The sequence below is a fragment of the Gobius niger genome (assembly GCF_951799975.1).
Source record: "Gobius niger genome assembly, chromosome: 20".
Classification (NCBI taxonomy): Eukaryota; Metazoa; Chordata; class Actinopteri; order Gobiiformes; family Gobiidae; genus Gobius; species Gobius niger.
The window spans coordinates 25,897,776-25,913,644 of record NC_136871.1 but is presented as its reverse complement, the minus strand read 5'-3'; the positions used below and the strand labels follow the sequence as shown (position 1 = coordinate 25,913,644).

Sequence of the window (15,869 nt, the reverse complement as noted above, 5' to 3'; positions counted from 1 at the left end):
GACATTTTCAACAAACCCAGGACATTTTACTATCCTCTAGGCAACCAGTCAAATCGTGGCTGTGATTACTTTGCAGCCCTTGTGAAAAGAGTCTGAACTCATGCTCTTTGGAAGCAACTGGAACTGAGGAAAACTGCACATGGACAGAGGGGTCTGTTTGTCCATCTATTTGGTTGCCGATTATAAAATGAGAGGAGAATAAAATGCTTTGGCTCTGGAAAAAAAAGGAGGGTCTCGTTAAAGTTTCGAAGTGTACTTTGTAACTTCTGCGTAGCCTACTTGCGGCTCCTCTGCTGTCAGTTTTGAATGTGACGCAGCAGAAGATTTTCCAGTGCTGCACAATCCAGACTTTGCTCAAGTCGGAAAGTTAGTCTTCTTCCACTCTGCTTTTAGCTGCAATCAGGGGAGATGACGCAGCCAAATGAAGTTCAGGGTAACACTTGGTCAGTAATATTTCTCTAGGAAAAAGAGCGCCACGAGGAACTAAATTGTTGGGGGAAAATAGAAGGTATACATAAAATACATTGTTTCCTCTGTCTTTTTATTATCACAGCAAAGGAGCCGCTCCCTGTGTCTGCCTACAATGTAATTTACTTTTCTTGTTTTTTTCCCTTCTTTTTTTCCCATCTTAAATGTATGAGCACTATGAATAGAAAGTAGCCAATCTCTCTCTGCTCTGAAAGTGGCTATTGAAGCTTGCAAAGTGTTTTCTACAGCCAAGAACCAGCCAGAGTGGGGAAACCTCCCATTGGTTTGGCTAAAGGGCAAAGTGCAGCCCGTGTGACGGATATTCGAAAACACATAGGTGTGATTCATACACTGGGACATGTGCTCGTTTGCAAAACACTGTTCCTATTTTTAAAGTCGCCTAATCACAATGGGATAAGGCTTTTTGGCTGAAAAAAGGGTCTAAATCACTGTTTGGCCCCAGCTCTGAATGCGATTACTCTGATGTCAAGCAGGAAGTGGCATGTTGAGCCTCTAACCCTGACCTTTAACAAAAGCGAAATCTCGGGCTTAAGATAAGATTTCTGCTGTCTGACTCATGCTTCTTGCTCGAACCACATTTGGACATTTAGCATGCTTCTCTCAAAGGTAAAGATATTTTTTTTAGCTTTGAACCAAGTCATAGTTTAGCCCCCACATCAAAAACATACTCACTTTAAAATGTCAGTGAAGTGCACCTCTATGCATTACAGTATCTGGATCGGCATCCCAGACCACGCTCCTGTCCGCTCAGTGGCCGCTCTGTGGTACTGCAGTAGAAAAACCCACTGGGCCCACACAGCTGCAACAGGCTGACAGGACACTTACATCTTTCAGAAAGATAGGATTTTGTAGCGATTATTAACTATTTCATCATTATGAATTCTTTCTTCCTTTGATATTTTTGTATCGCTAAAAGAAATAACTGTTAAGACCTAGCCTAGCCCAATATCCCGGAAAACCAGTGTTGTGTTCGTCAACGAAGACGATAACGATATCTTTTCGTTGACGCCCCTTTTTTTAATGACGATAGCATAACGTTGACGAGCTAAAATTAGCTCTTTGGGGACTAGAACATGACGAGACGTTTACAAGTTTACGTCAATGAGACGAGACAAAAATGGGAGAAGTTTTTTCGTCAGATCGTTCACAAACAGAGTTTGTGCATGGAGTGAGAGAACACACCGGTAAACGTGACCCGGAGCGGCGCCGTGCTGCTCATGATGCGGCGGCGGCGCCTCTTTCTCTCTCTCTCTCTCTCTCTCTCTCCCCGTGGCGTGCGGTCACTGCTCGCGTACATCCTCCTCGGAGCGTCTGACATCCAGGTCACAGGGACTTTGTTGGTTCTCAGGACAGTTTTCAATACCGTGACGTCTGAACGCAGAAAGCACGTTGAGGTCGGCTACGTATGTGCAGACAGCGCTGTTGGTTAAAAAAAAAAATAATAATCTCGAAGCGATCAGAGGACGAGGAGAGCGGGCGCTTTTGGGAAAAGTCCTGTTCACAGTCGGCCGAGCACTTCTGCCAGTGCCTATCGTGGTGTCATCTATCTGTTTGTCTAAAGCCAATAGAAGCTATTATTTATCCCAATTTCCAAGACTTATCGAAATTAATTATCACTTCTTATAATGAAACAGACGAAAACTTGACAAAAACCTTTTTAATTTTCGTCTGACTAAAACGTGACTAAAACGATCACATTTTGAAATGACTAAAATGTGACTAAACCTAATGCATTTTCGTCCAAAGGACTAAGACTAAGACTAAAACTAAAAGGGCTGCCAAAAACAACACTGCGGAAAACCAACGCAAAAGTAATGTGGAAGCCAAGCGGGCCATTAAAATCATTACACCACCATCTTGGAGGTCAGTGACCTACCAGTAACAAGCTGTCCACTCCAGTAATATCTATCCAGAGTCGGAGGAATTCTCCTAAGGATTAAATGAGGATGAGCCTGTGTCCTTAAGTTCAGTATAGCTGAACTAGCACAACCATGCAATAAGTCAACAGCAACTAAATACATTTCGATCAGCTTGCAATTAATCGCACTGCCCTGCAAAAGTAGACAAAACAGAGGTCCAGTCAGACGTCTTACAGCAGAGGCTGGTTTGACCACAAATTATTCCCTGCACGTAAACGGCAGAGCGGACGGAGAGTGGGGAAAGGGGCGGCCGGCGCAGGTTGTGAAAAACAGCAGGTTTCTCCATAGCTCCAGGCGAGACACTAATGACTTCCAGAGCCACTGTGGATCGGCCTGTGGGCCCAGACGATCCACCACATGCAACCCCCTCTCTCTGCCCTACACACACGGCACCGTCCCCCCCCCCCCCCCCCCCAGCTAACCCCACCTTCTGTTTACTCCATCTGAGAGGCTGACCAGAGGAAGACGGCTTTCATGCTCTCCACGGGGAATAGGCCCTTAAGATCTGTTTTAATGAGGACTTTGATTTTTAGGACTATTTCATCTGGGTTCTGTTTAATCTACTAAAGTCAAAGAATAACAAGTGTTAACAGAAAACAAAGTTGATAAATGGGGCGTGATAGTAATGAATTTAAAAGTCTGTCAACAAAAGCGTGAAAAAAAATCATCTCGGTCGGAGGTTATTTGCATTTCACTGATGGTGATTTTAAACTGGAATAGTGAAATGACGTTAATTGAAAAATGCGATTTGCTTACAAAAAGAAGACAGCAGCTATGGTACGTCTAGTCAAACGTGGCTGCCAAATCAAAAGGCGAAACTACGGAACAATTTTAATTAAAGGGGAGAGACGTTATAAAGTTCCTTCTGAATGAGACAACACAATAACAACTCCTGCCTTTGAGCGCCACGTTCCAGACTGTGACCCCATGGAGAAGCTTTGGGATGTGCCGGTGAAGGCTTTGCACAGTGGTCACATTCTTCAGTCATCAACGCGATATCTTGGTGAAAAGTAATGCAACACTGGATCTTTTGGCGTTTCACAAGTTCATTTAAACAGCACCACAGAGTATGTGAAATAATCAAAGCGAAAGGCATTCCAGCAGAATATTAAAGCGTGTGACCTTTTTTTTTAATGTGGTGACTTTTTTCGGCCATGCAGTGAACGACAACTCCACTCTACTGTCTGTCAGCCTTTTAAATTATGAAACAGAATTTACACAGATTCAAGTCAGATTGAATGTGTTTTAATACTTATTTTCAATGCGACAAACGCGTATGAACTTTGAAGCGTTTCTATGATATTTAAGGCCCTAGTTCTCCAGTTCTATTTGTCCAATGCTTTGTAATGCCCTGCAGAAACCTGATTCGTCCAGAGTTCGGTTCTTGGACGAGTCAAATCTACATCATAAAATCTAAAACTGAAATAAACTACATTTGTCCATGAACACATTTTGGGCGCTGTAAAGTGGCTTGACTGACACAAATTACTGTGTGTATTGGCATCGTAAAGCATTTAATTTTCCATTTGTTTTAGATTCAACCATGCAGCTCCATCATTTGAAGTCTCCCAATCTGTCACCTAAACGCCTCATCATCACAAAGCCTCACACATGCCCATAAATATGGCCCTTCTTCTTCTACGTTAGCTTCATACTATACATGCTAAAGTTAGCAACAAGTGCCGTTTGTCGCTTCTACTGAACAATTTGCTGTGGAAAAAACATCCATATGGATCAGATTTTGGATCGACTTTATTAGTGTGTGATAAATATGCTTATAGTCTGCAAGAAAACAGCAAAAAAAGTATCTATAGTGCTGTTACTGTAAGTGTGACATCACACAGAATAACCAGGGTTTCCTCCATGCACTCATAACATCTGCAGGAGACTCTAGGCGCCCCGAGGACGCAAAGAAGAGATCGAAGCTCTCCATGCCCAAAACCACGGTGTACAGGAGGAGAATCAGAGACTTCAAGTCTCCATTTCTGAGCAGGATGCCATAATCCCCCTCCTGCAGCAACAGATGAATGATCAGAAAGAAAGCGCTACGATGGTTATCGAGGCACTGAAGTCCAATTACAGCCAGCTCAAACTAACAAACTCAAATCTTCTTATGAAAATTAAAGGCCTGGCTGGAGCAACAGCGGGTACATGAACAAATGAAGCAGGGACATGAAGAGAAAATGCAATTGCATCAACAACAGCTGGGCGGCAGAAAACAGGAGGTGATGGAGAACTGTCTGTGGTTCAAACAGCTACATTGAAAAAATGGAAATAGTCCAGAACATGTCTCTTCAGAACGAGAAAATAGTTCTGACAGAAGAATTAATGAACTCTAAAGTCGTAGCATCTGAGAATGTCTCACGCCTGGAGAAAGAGGTCATGGAGGCCAAGGAGGATCGTCCTTGTGCAAAAATGTGTCCTCTCATCCCTGAACATCACAAAAAGCTCTTTCAGAAGTACAACGTTTTGAAGTACAATTTCTTACGTAACGTAACGAGTACTACCCAGCCTCTGAACATGACTGTTTATGTGAGTACAAGGGGGGAAAAAGGATCAAATGCAGTGGACAAATGGTCTATGGTTGCACTGCAGGTACCACACCATAAAATATTTGACCTTTGAAGTGCCGTCAGATCTGGATTGAAATCAAACCTGGAAAAAAAACGGATCCAAATTGAATTTCATTTGGACTCAATTTTTACTATACGGGATGGAAACCATGTCGAAAGCAGATAAATACCCAAACTTGCCTGACTTTACCCCCCCACAAATCTGTACAAATTGAGTTCTTTCCGTCATGGCCATAGAAAAAGTCTGCATCTTTGGAGACGTACATATTCTGTCACCTACTGCTCAACACCTGCTAAGGACTTATGTACTACACCAAACAAAGTTGTAGTACTTCTACACCGTCAGAAATGTGCACATAAGTAACAGAGAATGCATCATTTGATTTCGGCGAACAGTTGTTTGGACTTACAGACATCAGGCTCCTCGTCAGACCCATCGGGACAGTCCTTCTCCCGGTCACACCTCCAGCCTTTGGAGATACACGTCACCCCATCCTTACACACAAACTGCTTTGGGCTACACGTCTTTGGACCTGAAACAAGAAGAAACAGCTGTTAAAAGGTTCCATGTATCATGCTTTATTCAGGCTTTGTACTACTTGTGATCACTTAGATATATCTAAAGGCAAGGGGAAAAAAAGGTTATGTGCACACAAAACCCCATTGTTGGATTGGGACAGCTGTGTAATTCGAGATAATGTCTATGTAAAAACAAGACAGTGACACTGGGACACAGGGGCCAGGGCGGGGCCAGGGCGGGGCCAGGGCGGGGCAGGACCTGGACCTCCCTCTGCAAACAGCAGTGGGAATGGCACAGACGTTCAGTTTCTGCTAACGGCGTGGTTATCAACTACATGTCGTCGTGATGAACACACTTTGAGTTCAGAACTGATCTGACGTTGGATCATGGGCTTTAAAAATGTGACAGTTTTTTGTTTCATATATTACGCATTATTATTATAAACCCAGGAAATATAGATGGAAGTGCTTCAGCAGAAGACAACATGGCCAAAGTGAATAGGATTATTCAAAACTGTGTGAACGAAGTGAAATACTTCTCTAGGCATGTTTTTGACAAGAGAACCACATTATGGTCAAAAGCTTTGGTTAAAGGGCAGAGATCCTGGGGAGAGGGAGACAAAGTGATATGCAAGATATGGGCTGTTTGAGCAGCTCGTTCAAAGACAGGAGATCCATTCCTGAGGCCTCATTAGTGAAACAGGCCTGTTGTGTTCGAGTCAATGGGGTCCCGCACTGGCCCCAATTAGGACCGGGGAACTTGTTACTTCATCAATACAAAAGCAAATGACACAAGCAGAAACGCTCGCTGAAATGTTTGGATGCCAAACATTCAAGTGGCAGTGTTACATCACTGTCGCTCTCACAACATCGAAGAACTGAATGTCCAGGAAATGGCGCTCCAAACATCAGGTAGGTCATACATACATAGAGTGATCACTGATCTGGTTATGTTGATTAGAATAAATGTCTTTCTCCTTTGGGATTGTATGGGGAGAAAACCACTGCGAAAACATGATGGAAATTTAGAGATCTTCAAATTGGGGCACAAATACTCCAAGTCTGCACAGCCATAAATAAATCAACAGCCCAAATCCTGGACCCTTCAGGTCAATCGGAGGAGACCATGGAGTGCTCAAACACAAGCTCCTTTGTTGGAATAAAATGCAGTCATTTTTATTCAAGCTGCAAATAAAAGTTAATAGGCCTACCTGAAAATCTAGGAAGGATTTAGGAAGTCATGTGGAGCTAAGCCAGTGTTTTCCTGGTCAGATTGTGCAAAATCTCTAACTAATGCACTATTGTAGAGAATAGTTTCAGCAAAAACATATTCTTAACACTAGAGGCAGTTGATGATGGAAATAATTCTGTGGCAGCAGCACTTTTAATACAGAACAAATACAGTATTCCAAGTACTTCTGCTAAAAGTCTTGTGATCTTATTTCTTTTCTTTTTGGTTCCATTTCTCTGTACACGTTTAGGCTTGGAGACTGTTTTTACTCTCTGAAACATTTGTCATGACCATAAAACTTTGTATTACAATAAATGGTAACGAGGCCACAACGGCTTTGCCAAGTGTTTTTTTTTGTTTTGTTCAAAAGCCTTTCACTCCAGATTCTTGCTTGCTTCCTTGTGTGCCATTTGTTGCATTTGTTCTTTTACTTGTTTGTGCATTACATTGTAAAATCTCTATTGGTTCACCATTATTGCGATAATTCAGTTGACGCCAGAAATCGCAATCTCTACAACACAAGACCCCAGTTTTATTTGTACACATGATACTGTACTGCCAATATAACAAAGGTCAAAACTCCAAAGCAGAGGTCGACCGATATGGGTTTTTCCGAACTCCGATGCCGGTTTTGGGGTATTTTTATTGGCCAATGCCGATATGCACGGCTGATAACTTTGTTTTTTCTTGTCTATAACACTGTGTATAATGTTTCAGTGTTTTATTGAGGCATAGGGCTGATATATCTATGCTCAGTAGTTTCTGCCCTAAATTAGCCTAAGATCGAATAACTTTATGTAATGGGGGTCCCAAGTTGTTTACGTGTCAGTTTTTGGGGTCCTTGCCCAAAAAGTTTGGGAACCCCGCCTTCGAGGGAGCTCATTTGAAAGACAGATTCCAAAAAAACAAAAAACAAGTCTCTTATAATCCAAAATTATCAGCAAAAGTCTGATCCGAGGTCTACAAACCTGTGACCAATTTTCACCATACTGTTTCTCCCCCTGAGGCCTAAGAAGTTGTGGGTGGGATCATATTAAAGCTCCTGTTGTGCTCTTTCCAATGCAAAAAAAACATCTGTAGCACTTTCGGTTCCGGAGATATTGTAAAATACCCAAATATATACATTAGTCAACCTCAACTCCAAAGGATAAAATTGTCTGCACAACTATCACAACAGCAACATCTTTCAACATAAAACTATGTAATGTGCTGAAAACGGTGCCACATTGTTAGCAGCCGTGCCTAGTTAATGGTCTCGCTAATTTATTTTCTCACGGATGAATAATAGCGTGCAAGTATCTGAACACTTCCGTGTATAAATGCTTGTAGTGTTGACCCAAAGATAATTAGGCTTGTCATATTTTTAGTAGACTATGCTCATGTTAAAGCTGTCAGCACAATGACCATATAGATACAGACGGCATCTCTGGAATCGCCCATATATGGTCATTTTTGAAAACAGTTAAGGGGGAAAACAATTTTGAAAAAGTGTACATTTTCTCTAATTATTCAAAAACTACTGTAACAAACGCTGAATTATGAATATAGTTTCTACTAAATAAAGATACAAAGACATGGGGAGGAGCAAAGTGGTTCAACAGCCCATAAATACATGAATAACGGAGAATGCTAACATGATGCTACATGTTAGCATCGGGCTAATGCTAACGGTTAGCTAGCACAAGCTACAAGTGCCGTTTTTTCACTTCTACTGAACAATCTGTTGCGACAAAATATCCATATGGGCCCGATTTACACTTGACTTAAACTATGTGTGATAAACAAGTTCATATTCCACCAGAAAATGGCACAAAAGAGTGGAAAAATGTGTTTCTCTAAAGCTTCTATTTTCCCCCTCAGTGAAGCCACGCCCCTTCTATGACGAGATGTATCTATAGAAACAAATGTCATACTAGGGGGCGTGGCCTAGCGAGGGGGAAGGAAGTCGGATATGGAAATCCTTATCTATGCACTCTTGAGACCTTTTCTGGCGAACTATAAGCACATTTAGAACACAAATAAAGTCAAAAATGGGCCAATAGGATTAGGATTATGGTTTGCATTCACCATTATTAATGTAGGCTATTTATGGGCTGTTGTACCACTTTGCTCTCCATGTCTCAGTATCTTTATTTGGTAGAAAATGCATCCATAATTCAGTATTTCTTGAAAAAGTAGTGGTGGAGTAAAAGGTCAAAGAGTTTTTCCTTTTTGGTTTTCCCCCTCGACTGTGGCCATCGGTGCCGTTTGTATCTCTGGGTACAAGTCTGGCCCTGCCGATTGCTACCATACCCTCTGTTACCATTGGTTACGCGCAGATATCAGTGTGTGTTGTACTCTGTCATAAGCCTCAACAATTGCAGTCCTTGCAATTTGGTTAATGTAACCAAAAAACCAAGTTGATTTCGAAGGAAACACTGTCAGGAAGCACGGATGTGTAAAAAGGCTGCATCCATATAAACAGGATGTCAGTATTTACATTCGCCGCTGCCTCGGTCTCGTGCCGCGGAGCAAATCTGCCTGTATCGCTCGCCCTGAACACCGTGATACGCCATGACGCTCCGGCACATCTCCACTTATCACCTCTGCGTGAGCTGGCGACACGCTGCCAGGCTCATAGGACAGCGTTCACCCATGAATCATTCATGAAGCCCAAACGACAAAACGCACTGAAACGTCTCATCTTTGCGCCTGACGTGTCTTCTCTTTTGTTTGTTGTTGCAAAAGGACGTCTCGGGCAGGAGGTAGCGGCAGGTCAGTGCAGAGGTTAGGAGTTAGTGGTGCTTGATGCTGACACGTTTTGACTCAAGTGTTGTGTTTAATGGGGAGATGCAGCTGCAGAAAGCACGTCACAGTGGAAGTAGGTCAGGAGGTTACAGAGAGCTGCAGGGCGGCGCAAGGGGAAGACAGGCAAGTGTGGTTCCCGGCAGGTAGATGCAGGGTTTATGGCTTAGAGGGAAAACAACCGGCTACAAGGGGGAAAAAACAATGAATTATAGACAGTAGGTCTGAAAAATATTCTGAATGTAATCACAAGTTTGAGTGGTCGCCATTTCTGCCACGCCTTTCTCATACTACTGATACTATTTGAACTGATCAAACATCCCAATAAAAAGATCACTGTTCAGTTGTGGTAGTGTAATCTACTCTGTATTTGGTGACTTGACTTGACTGCATGGCTTTAAAGTTCGCACAATTCCTGTGGTATTTTTTGCAGGTGTTTGTAATCTTGTTTATTTTGCTTCTTTCTTCTTGTACTGCCGATTTAATTACGTAATTGATAGAACATGGAAGCGTTCTACACACTTTTGAAGTCCATAAACCGCCACTGAACTGAAACCGAAGGGGTTTCACTCCAAACTGTTTGTGTCCTCGAGTCTTTAATTTGTTGCTTCAGTTTTATTTAGCTTCAGGGTTAAATCTACAGCATGTAAAGCGCCTACTAACAATACAGAGGAATTCAAAATACACATACAGTACACTAGGAGGCAACAGGGGGAGGAGGAAAGTTCAGCTTCCTGAGAGCCTCATGGATGAAGCTATCCTTTCACGCAGCTTTAGCATGCCGTTGGGAAAACAATGCTGGCTCGCGGTTCATGGTTTACAGGTAGCAAAAAAATCCAATTTAGCGCTCTTTAATGCCATTTTAAAGTCCACTGCTTGACCAAGAAATGTCACGAACCTGGATTTAACTAACTGATCTGATCTGGTTTCGCTGTAGTTGGTCAGATCTTGGTTCGGCAACAATTTGAAGTTTGATATATTGAGGACGGAAAGTATCGCGATAAACGATACTGTCAAGGCATTAAAATGACAGTAAACTTTTGTTCTAAAAGTCATCCTAAAATACCACACAAACTGCAATAAACATGAAAATAAGTTTTACAAAGATAATGCTAATAAATTTACAGACGACAAATATCGAGCCCAAAAATACATAATTTATCTGTTATTTATTTAACGATTAGTCGATACAGTAATTATCGTGACAGCCCGAGCAACACTATGTGCCCAAAGAATGGCTTTATTTTCTGCAATATTCAATGACTACAGAAACCCTGCTTGTTTTTTTTATTATGGTTAATCCCCCTTGCTGCCAGCGGAGGGCGCTCAAAGCAACATACGACACACTTAAAAGAGCGGTTTTGGACCCGTGGACACATTTATTTAAGCTGCTAAATGTGACGAATCCAAGGTGCCTAAAAGCAAGTTCGAAATACACAATAAGCATGTTTCTACTTTAAATGATAGGATTCAATATAAAAAAACGAACGTTTAGCCCGCTTCATATTAACATGTTGTTGGGGATTAGACCGTGGCTGTGATTAAAGGTATTCCCAGGTAAACCCGCTTCGACGATCTATCAGCCTCTCAGTGCGATGCTAAATATAGGCTGTTCCACGTCAATGCATTCGCCTCATTCAGTTCCACTTGAAAATCATACCAACATGATCTTCCTTGACATGAAAATAAACTTCCTCTCGAGGCCATAATCCAACGCAACGTGCCTGTCACATCCAGAGCAGCGGAGGCGAACCTTTCCCCCGACTGCTTCAGACGTCAACCTCCGCACTCGGCAATTTTGTAAACGACTACAAGCGTTTTATCGAGAGTGAAAGCAGAAGCAGAAGATAAACTTAAGTGAAATGATCTGAATGCACAGTTAATGTAACGTTATATTGCACAATAAAGGAAAGAGTCGTTACATTGACACAGTAAAGAATGAACCATATCGTGCCGCACCGCGTTGAGGTCCGGGAGTTGATTTAGCGAGACTGAATTTCCCCCTCCCCGATTGGTGCATTTTTGTTGAAGGGTTTGGACAAAATGGTCAGCTTTGCAGAATCGCACAGAGCGGAGCGGTGAAATTAGAGAGACAATTTCCTGAAATGATCGGGGTTTGTGGTCTGGGCAGTTATGGATTTCACATTTTTTCTCCGCCCAATGTTCAACTCATGCTGCTGCTTCTACTGCTGCTGCTGCCCTCAGTCAGTGGTCAGCAAGACTGGGTTTGAATTCAGAAAGTTGAACGGTTGCGCTCATTTGATGTCCAACACAAATGTTCTCTTTCATAATCTACGCATAATGCTGTACGTTTGACTACATTCTAAAGGGCTTGAGATTCACATAAACAGAATAATATGTTTTGGCCTGCAATAACTGCAATTACAGACACCAGGCCGACTTTCACTTTCACAAAGGAAATAAATATTCATGTTTCCATTATGGTCCGTGAGATGGCTCGCTTCAAAATTGCCCTCAAGCTAAATATCAAATGATTACTTTATTTTTTATTTTTACCATGAAATAGTTTCCATTTGATTCCTCAAAGTTCTAACTCAAAGGAATGCGCTGTTACTGCCACCGGACTGGTTGTAGATCCGCCAATTAAATAGCACAATAATTGGCATTTAATCATTATTCAATTTAAATTGTATTGCAAAGCCCTACTCCATCTCCTTCTATGTGAAACAATACTTTGAAAGCAGCCTTCCATAGTGATGAGCAGTGTTGTCTTAGTCGACGATGATGAAATTATTACACTGACTGCCCTTTTTTCATGACTAAAAAGGGCTCTTTGGTGACTAGAATGGATGAGATGAGATAAAAATGTTAGAACGTTCGCAATCCGGGCTTGAGCGCGGAGCACACACCCACATCACACACACATACTGTAGTATTCAGTGGCCAAAACGACAACGTATTCAAGAAATAGCCAAGAGGTCATATATCAAGACAGGTGCTAAGCGAGTGCAAGCTGGAAAATTGCATATACGTAGCTATTTGTGAGCGTGTTGTACTTCAAGCAGTACTAAGTAACGTGTTTACTTTAATAAATCCTTTCTGTAGTCCCTCTGGGGGTAATACAAGTGTTAATGGGATGAGTGGGGGGTCTTTCATCCTCCCCTGGTGTCTCTGGCCAAAAAAAACACAATTGCAACTTTGCTGCCTCCGGGCCAGAGGCCTCAGTACACACTAATAGAATCACGAAGAAGAAGCAAGCAGGCTAACGGGCAAAGCTAACTGTGGGCTAGCGCCACTTGAACATTATTTACAGCCAAGTTTGATGAAAAAAATAATCTCCATTGTGTAATTGGATGTACAAGATCCCTCTGTCCCTTTGTCTTTTCTGTCAGCGTAGGATTTACGTAACATGCTACGACACCTGCAGTGGCGCTTATGGCCTCTAGGGGCACGAGTTACTTAGTCCTGCTTTTAATGATCATATGAACCTGCATGCGTAACTGTATATTGGAGCCCCATATCTGAGGAAATAATGCACTAATGACTCTGCAGCTGGTTCCCTTTTGCTCTTGGTCAATGACTCCCTAAGATTGGGAAACACTGTCGGAATTCCGATTTCTGTAAACGTTTTTCGTGGCAGGAGATCAATTTCTAGGACATAGATTTCTCAAAATTCCGAAATGAATTTACATAAAGTAACCTGAACCTGGCGCTTGTGGTGCCAGCAGTAACATTTTCAAAAAGAGCTCTGTGTTATTAGACCAGAGGACGTCTTGCTTTCCCTTCGAGAAGCTTTATCAATTCTGTGTCCCGCGAGTTTCATTGATGTTCGAGCCCCCGCTCCTCAGTGAAGGCTGTGTTAAACACTCCCTGACAGAGGTGAGAGAAACACGCAGCAGAGCTTCGTCAATGGGCACGTCTGCAGAAGCCGTGTTCACACTCACCTTTAAATGAGCCTTGTCCTGGTTCTGAGTGAGTGTGAACACCAAGTCATTTTCAAGTATTGGTACATAAGCACGAGAAGAACTAGGGCGAATAAGCAACTATAACCATTGGAAAGAGATATTTTGAAGTGATGACATGGCGGCGCAGGAATGAGGAGCACTCGGAGGAGGAGGAGAAGCACCTTATGACACCAGAAGGATTTGTTCCAAGTATGCAATGTTTACACCTCGGAAATATAGCCAAGCTGCTAATTAGCTTATTTAACATAGTGTTTCTCCAGTGTTGCCAGGAGAGGACGTTAAACATTCTCATCTAAAGTGACAGAGTAAGAACACATGATCTTAAAAGTAGTGCCTAGGACACAAGCACAAGTTTCACGAAACATGACATTCCTCTTTTGAAAGCTAAGAACCCCCAGAGTGCAGCCACTGAGTCTTAACTACGGCTCTAATTAAAGACTTGATTGAGGACACACCTGGAACTACAGATATTAGCCTATTCAAAATAAAAATAAAATAGAAAACCATGAAAACCTGTCACATGGATCTTTAAAGTAGGCTCTGTAAAGTTTATTGTAAATATGGACCTTGGTTGGTTGGAGGTTGACATGCTACAGTACTTCCAAATTCTATAGAAATGGGACACTCATCATGGCCCATGGATACACTGGGGTTTGAACAACACCATGGAAACTCTTAACTTTTCGCATTTGTCACATCCTGCGCCCAAAGATCATCCCAAAAATGATCAAACCAGGGAAAGCTACAATTTTGTTTCCTGCAAATGTCTGTTTGGAAAAGACAGTGGCACAGGGAACATTTCATGGAAAGAACGTGATTAAGTGAATTAAATTCTGACAAGTTCTGGAGGAAAATGTAACAGCGTCTGTGAAAAAGCTGAAGTTAAAAAAGCAAATGGCTGCATGGGTAATGATTACAACACAACCAAAAATCTACGGTTGATTTTTTGTTAGCAAAATGTTACAATATATGTTAACTACAAAGTCTCACGTGCCCTAAAGTAATAAAATATGAAACGCTAAAGCAAAAGTGGCCAAACATTTTGAAATGAAAACGCTGCTTTCCTCCACATATTACCCACAGGTATGCGAGTCCTTTACCTCATAGCATACTTTCTGTCGAGAGCAGGGAACACAGCTGGACAGATAATCTTTGTATCTGTTCGCCGCGTCATTTATTTGTGCATTTGAGCCGGTTGTTGACTCTGGTGCAGCTGCTCACATCTGCTGCTCTGAGTCAACACCCCGCGGCTTCATCCACGCTCTCATATAAACCACTGTGTCTTTGAAGTCTTATACGGACGTAATATCTTCAGCAAATTATCAAAACTTGACCGGAAATACTGCAATTCCAAAATCATGCAGCCCTACAAACTGGCCAATGCTTTACGGATACAAACATGTTTAGTCTGCGTAAGATAGCGTGTACTCGGCAACGAAAACAAAGCAGGAGGTTCTCAAGAGGAAAGAATGCCCCAAATAATAATATTATAATGGATGTAATACGGCTTCATTGCTGCGGTGATGTTTAGAGAAAGATGTTTTATATAAGGTTGGAGGAATAAACATGGATATACAGTGTGTTGAGTAATCACTCCGGCCTTGGCCAAGTTTTGGAGTCGACACAATTAATCTCCTCTGGAACCAAGTGCCTGGAACTGAGCGCAGGGCAGGAGGAAGTCATAAGAAAGATATATGCATTCATGAAAATAGTTAAATGAAGCAAAATATTGTGTGAATTTTCAGTCTCACGATAATCTGTCTCGTAAGGCTCGGGTTGACAGGTTCGGCCTCAAATACACCCACAGAAAAACACGAGGTATGCCGCTACAGAGTTACAAATAACATTCTGAAAAACGAAATACTTAATCGCTCTTGTGCTTTGTTGCTTAGCTACATTATGAGGCTTGAGCTGTGATTGGCTAAAACAAGGCCCGCTTGATCCAATCAGCAACAAATATTTGAATAAAAGCCCGCCCCCTTCCCAAACTATTTAAAGCGGAGCATTTCCAGATCTATGTAATAATGCTAATTGCTAACATTTGCAAATATTCTCGCAAACCTCCTGTTTTAAAAATGAAATTAATTCAATTTGGGATTTCTCTTTTTAAAATAAGGAAGGATCCACCGCTATTTACTGCATTGTGGCTAATGCTGCGCTAGCGGCTAGAGCAGCTTAAATATTGGAGACTCTGTAGATAAAAAATGTAATGATAAAACAAATAATTTTGTCCTTAACATAGAAGAATAATTTGGGCAAAATCACTAATTGTTGAAAACTTTACTTGGGATGTAAATAATCCACGGGAGGAGACTTATTTGTCTGTAACTGTAGCTTTTTAGCGTTGAAGCTAAAGGCTTTGATGCTAGCAAATGTTCAACTAGCCCCACGATCTGAGGCTTGACAATTATTTATTTTTAAAGGAATA

General features: G+C 41.9%; 1 protein-coding gene across 2 annotated transcripts in view; it reads right to left on the bottom strand.

The window, feature by feature from the left end:
- The window catches only part of LOC306979667 (low-density lipoprotein receptor-related protein 1-like), a 166,915-nt gene that overhangs the window by 137,848 nt on the left and 13,198 nt on the right, over positions 1-15,869 (bottom strand). For both annotated transcript variants that reach the window (XM_079578739.1, XM_079578740.1), the window contains exon 2: positions 5,392-5,514. In XM_079578739.1, coding sequence (XP_079434865.1) covers positions 5,392-5,514 — 123 coding nt within the window. The remainder of the gene's footprint in view (positions 1-5,391; positions 5,515-15,869) is intronic.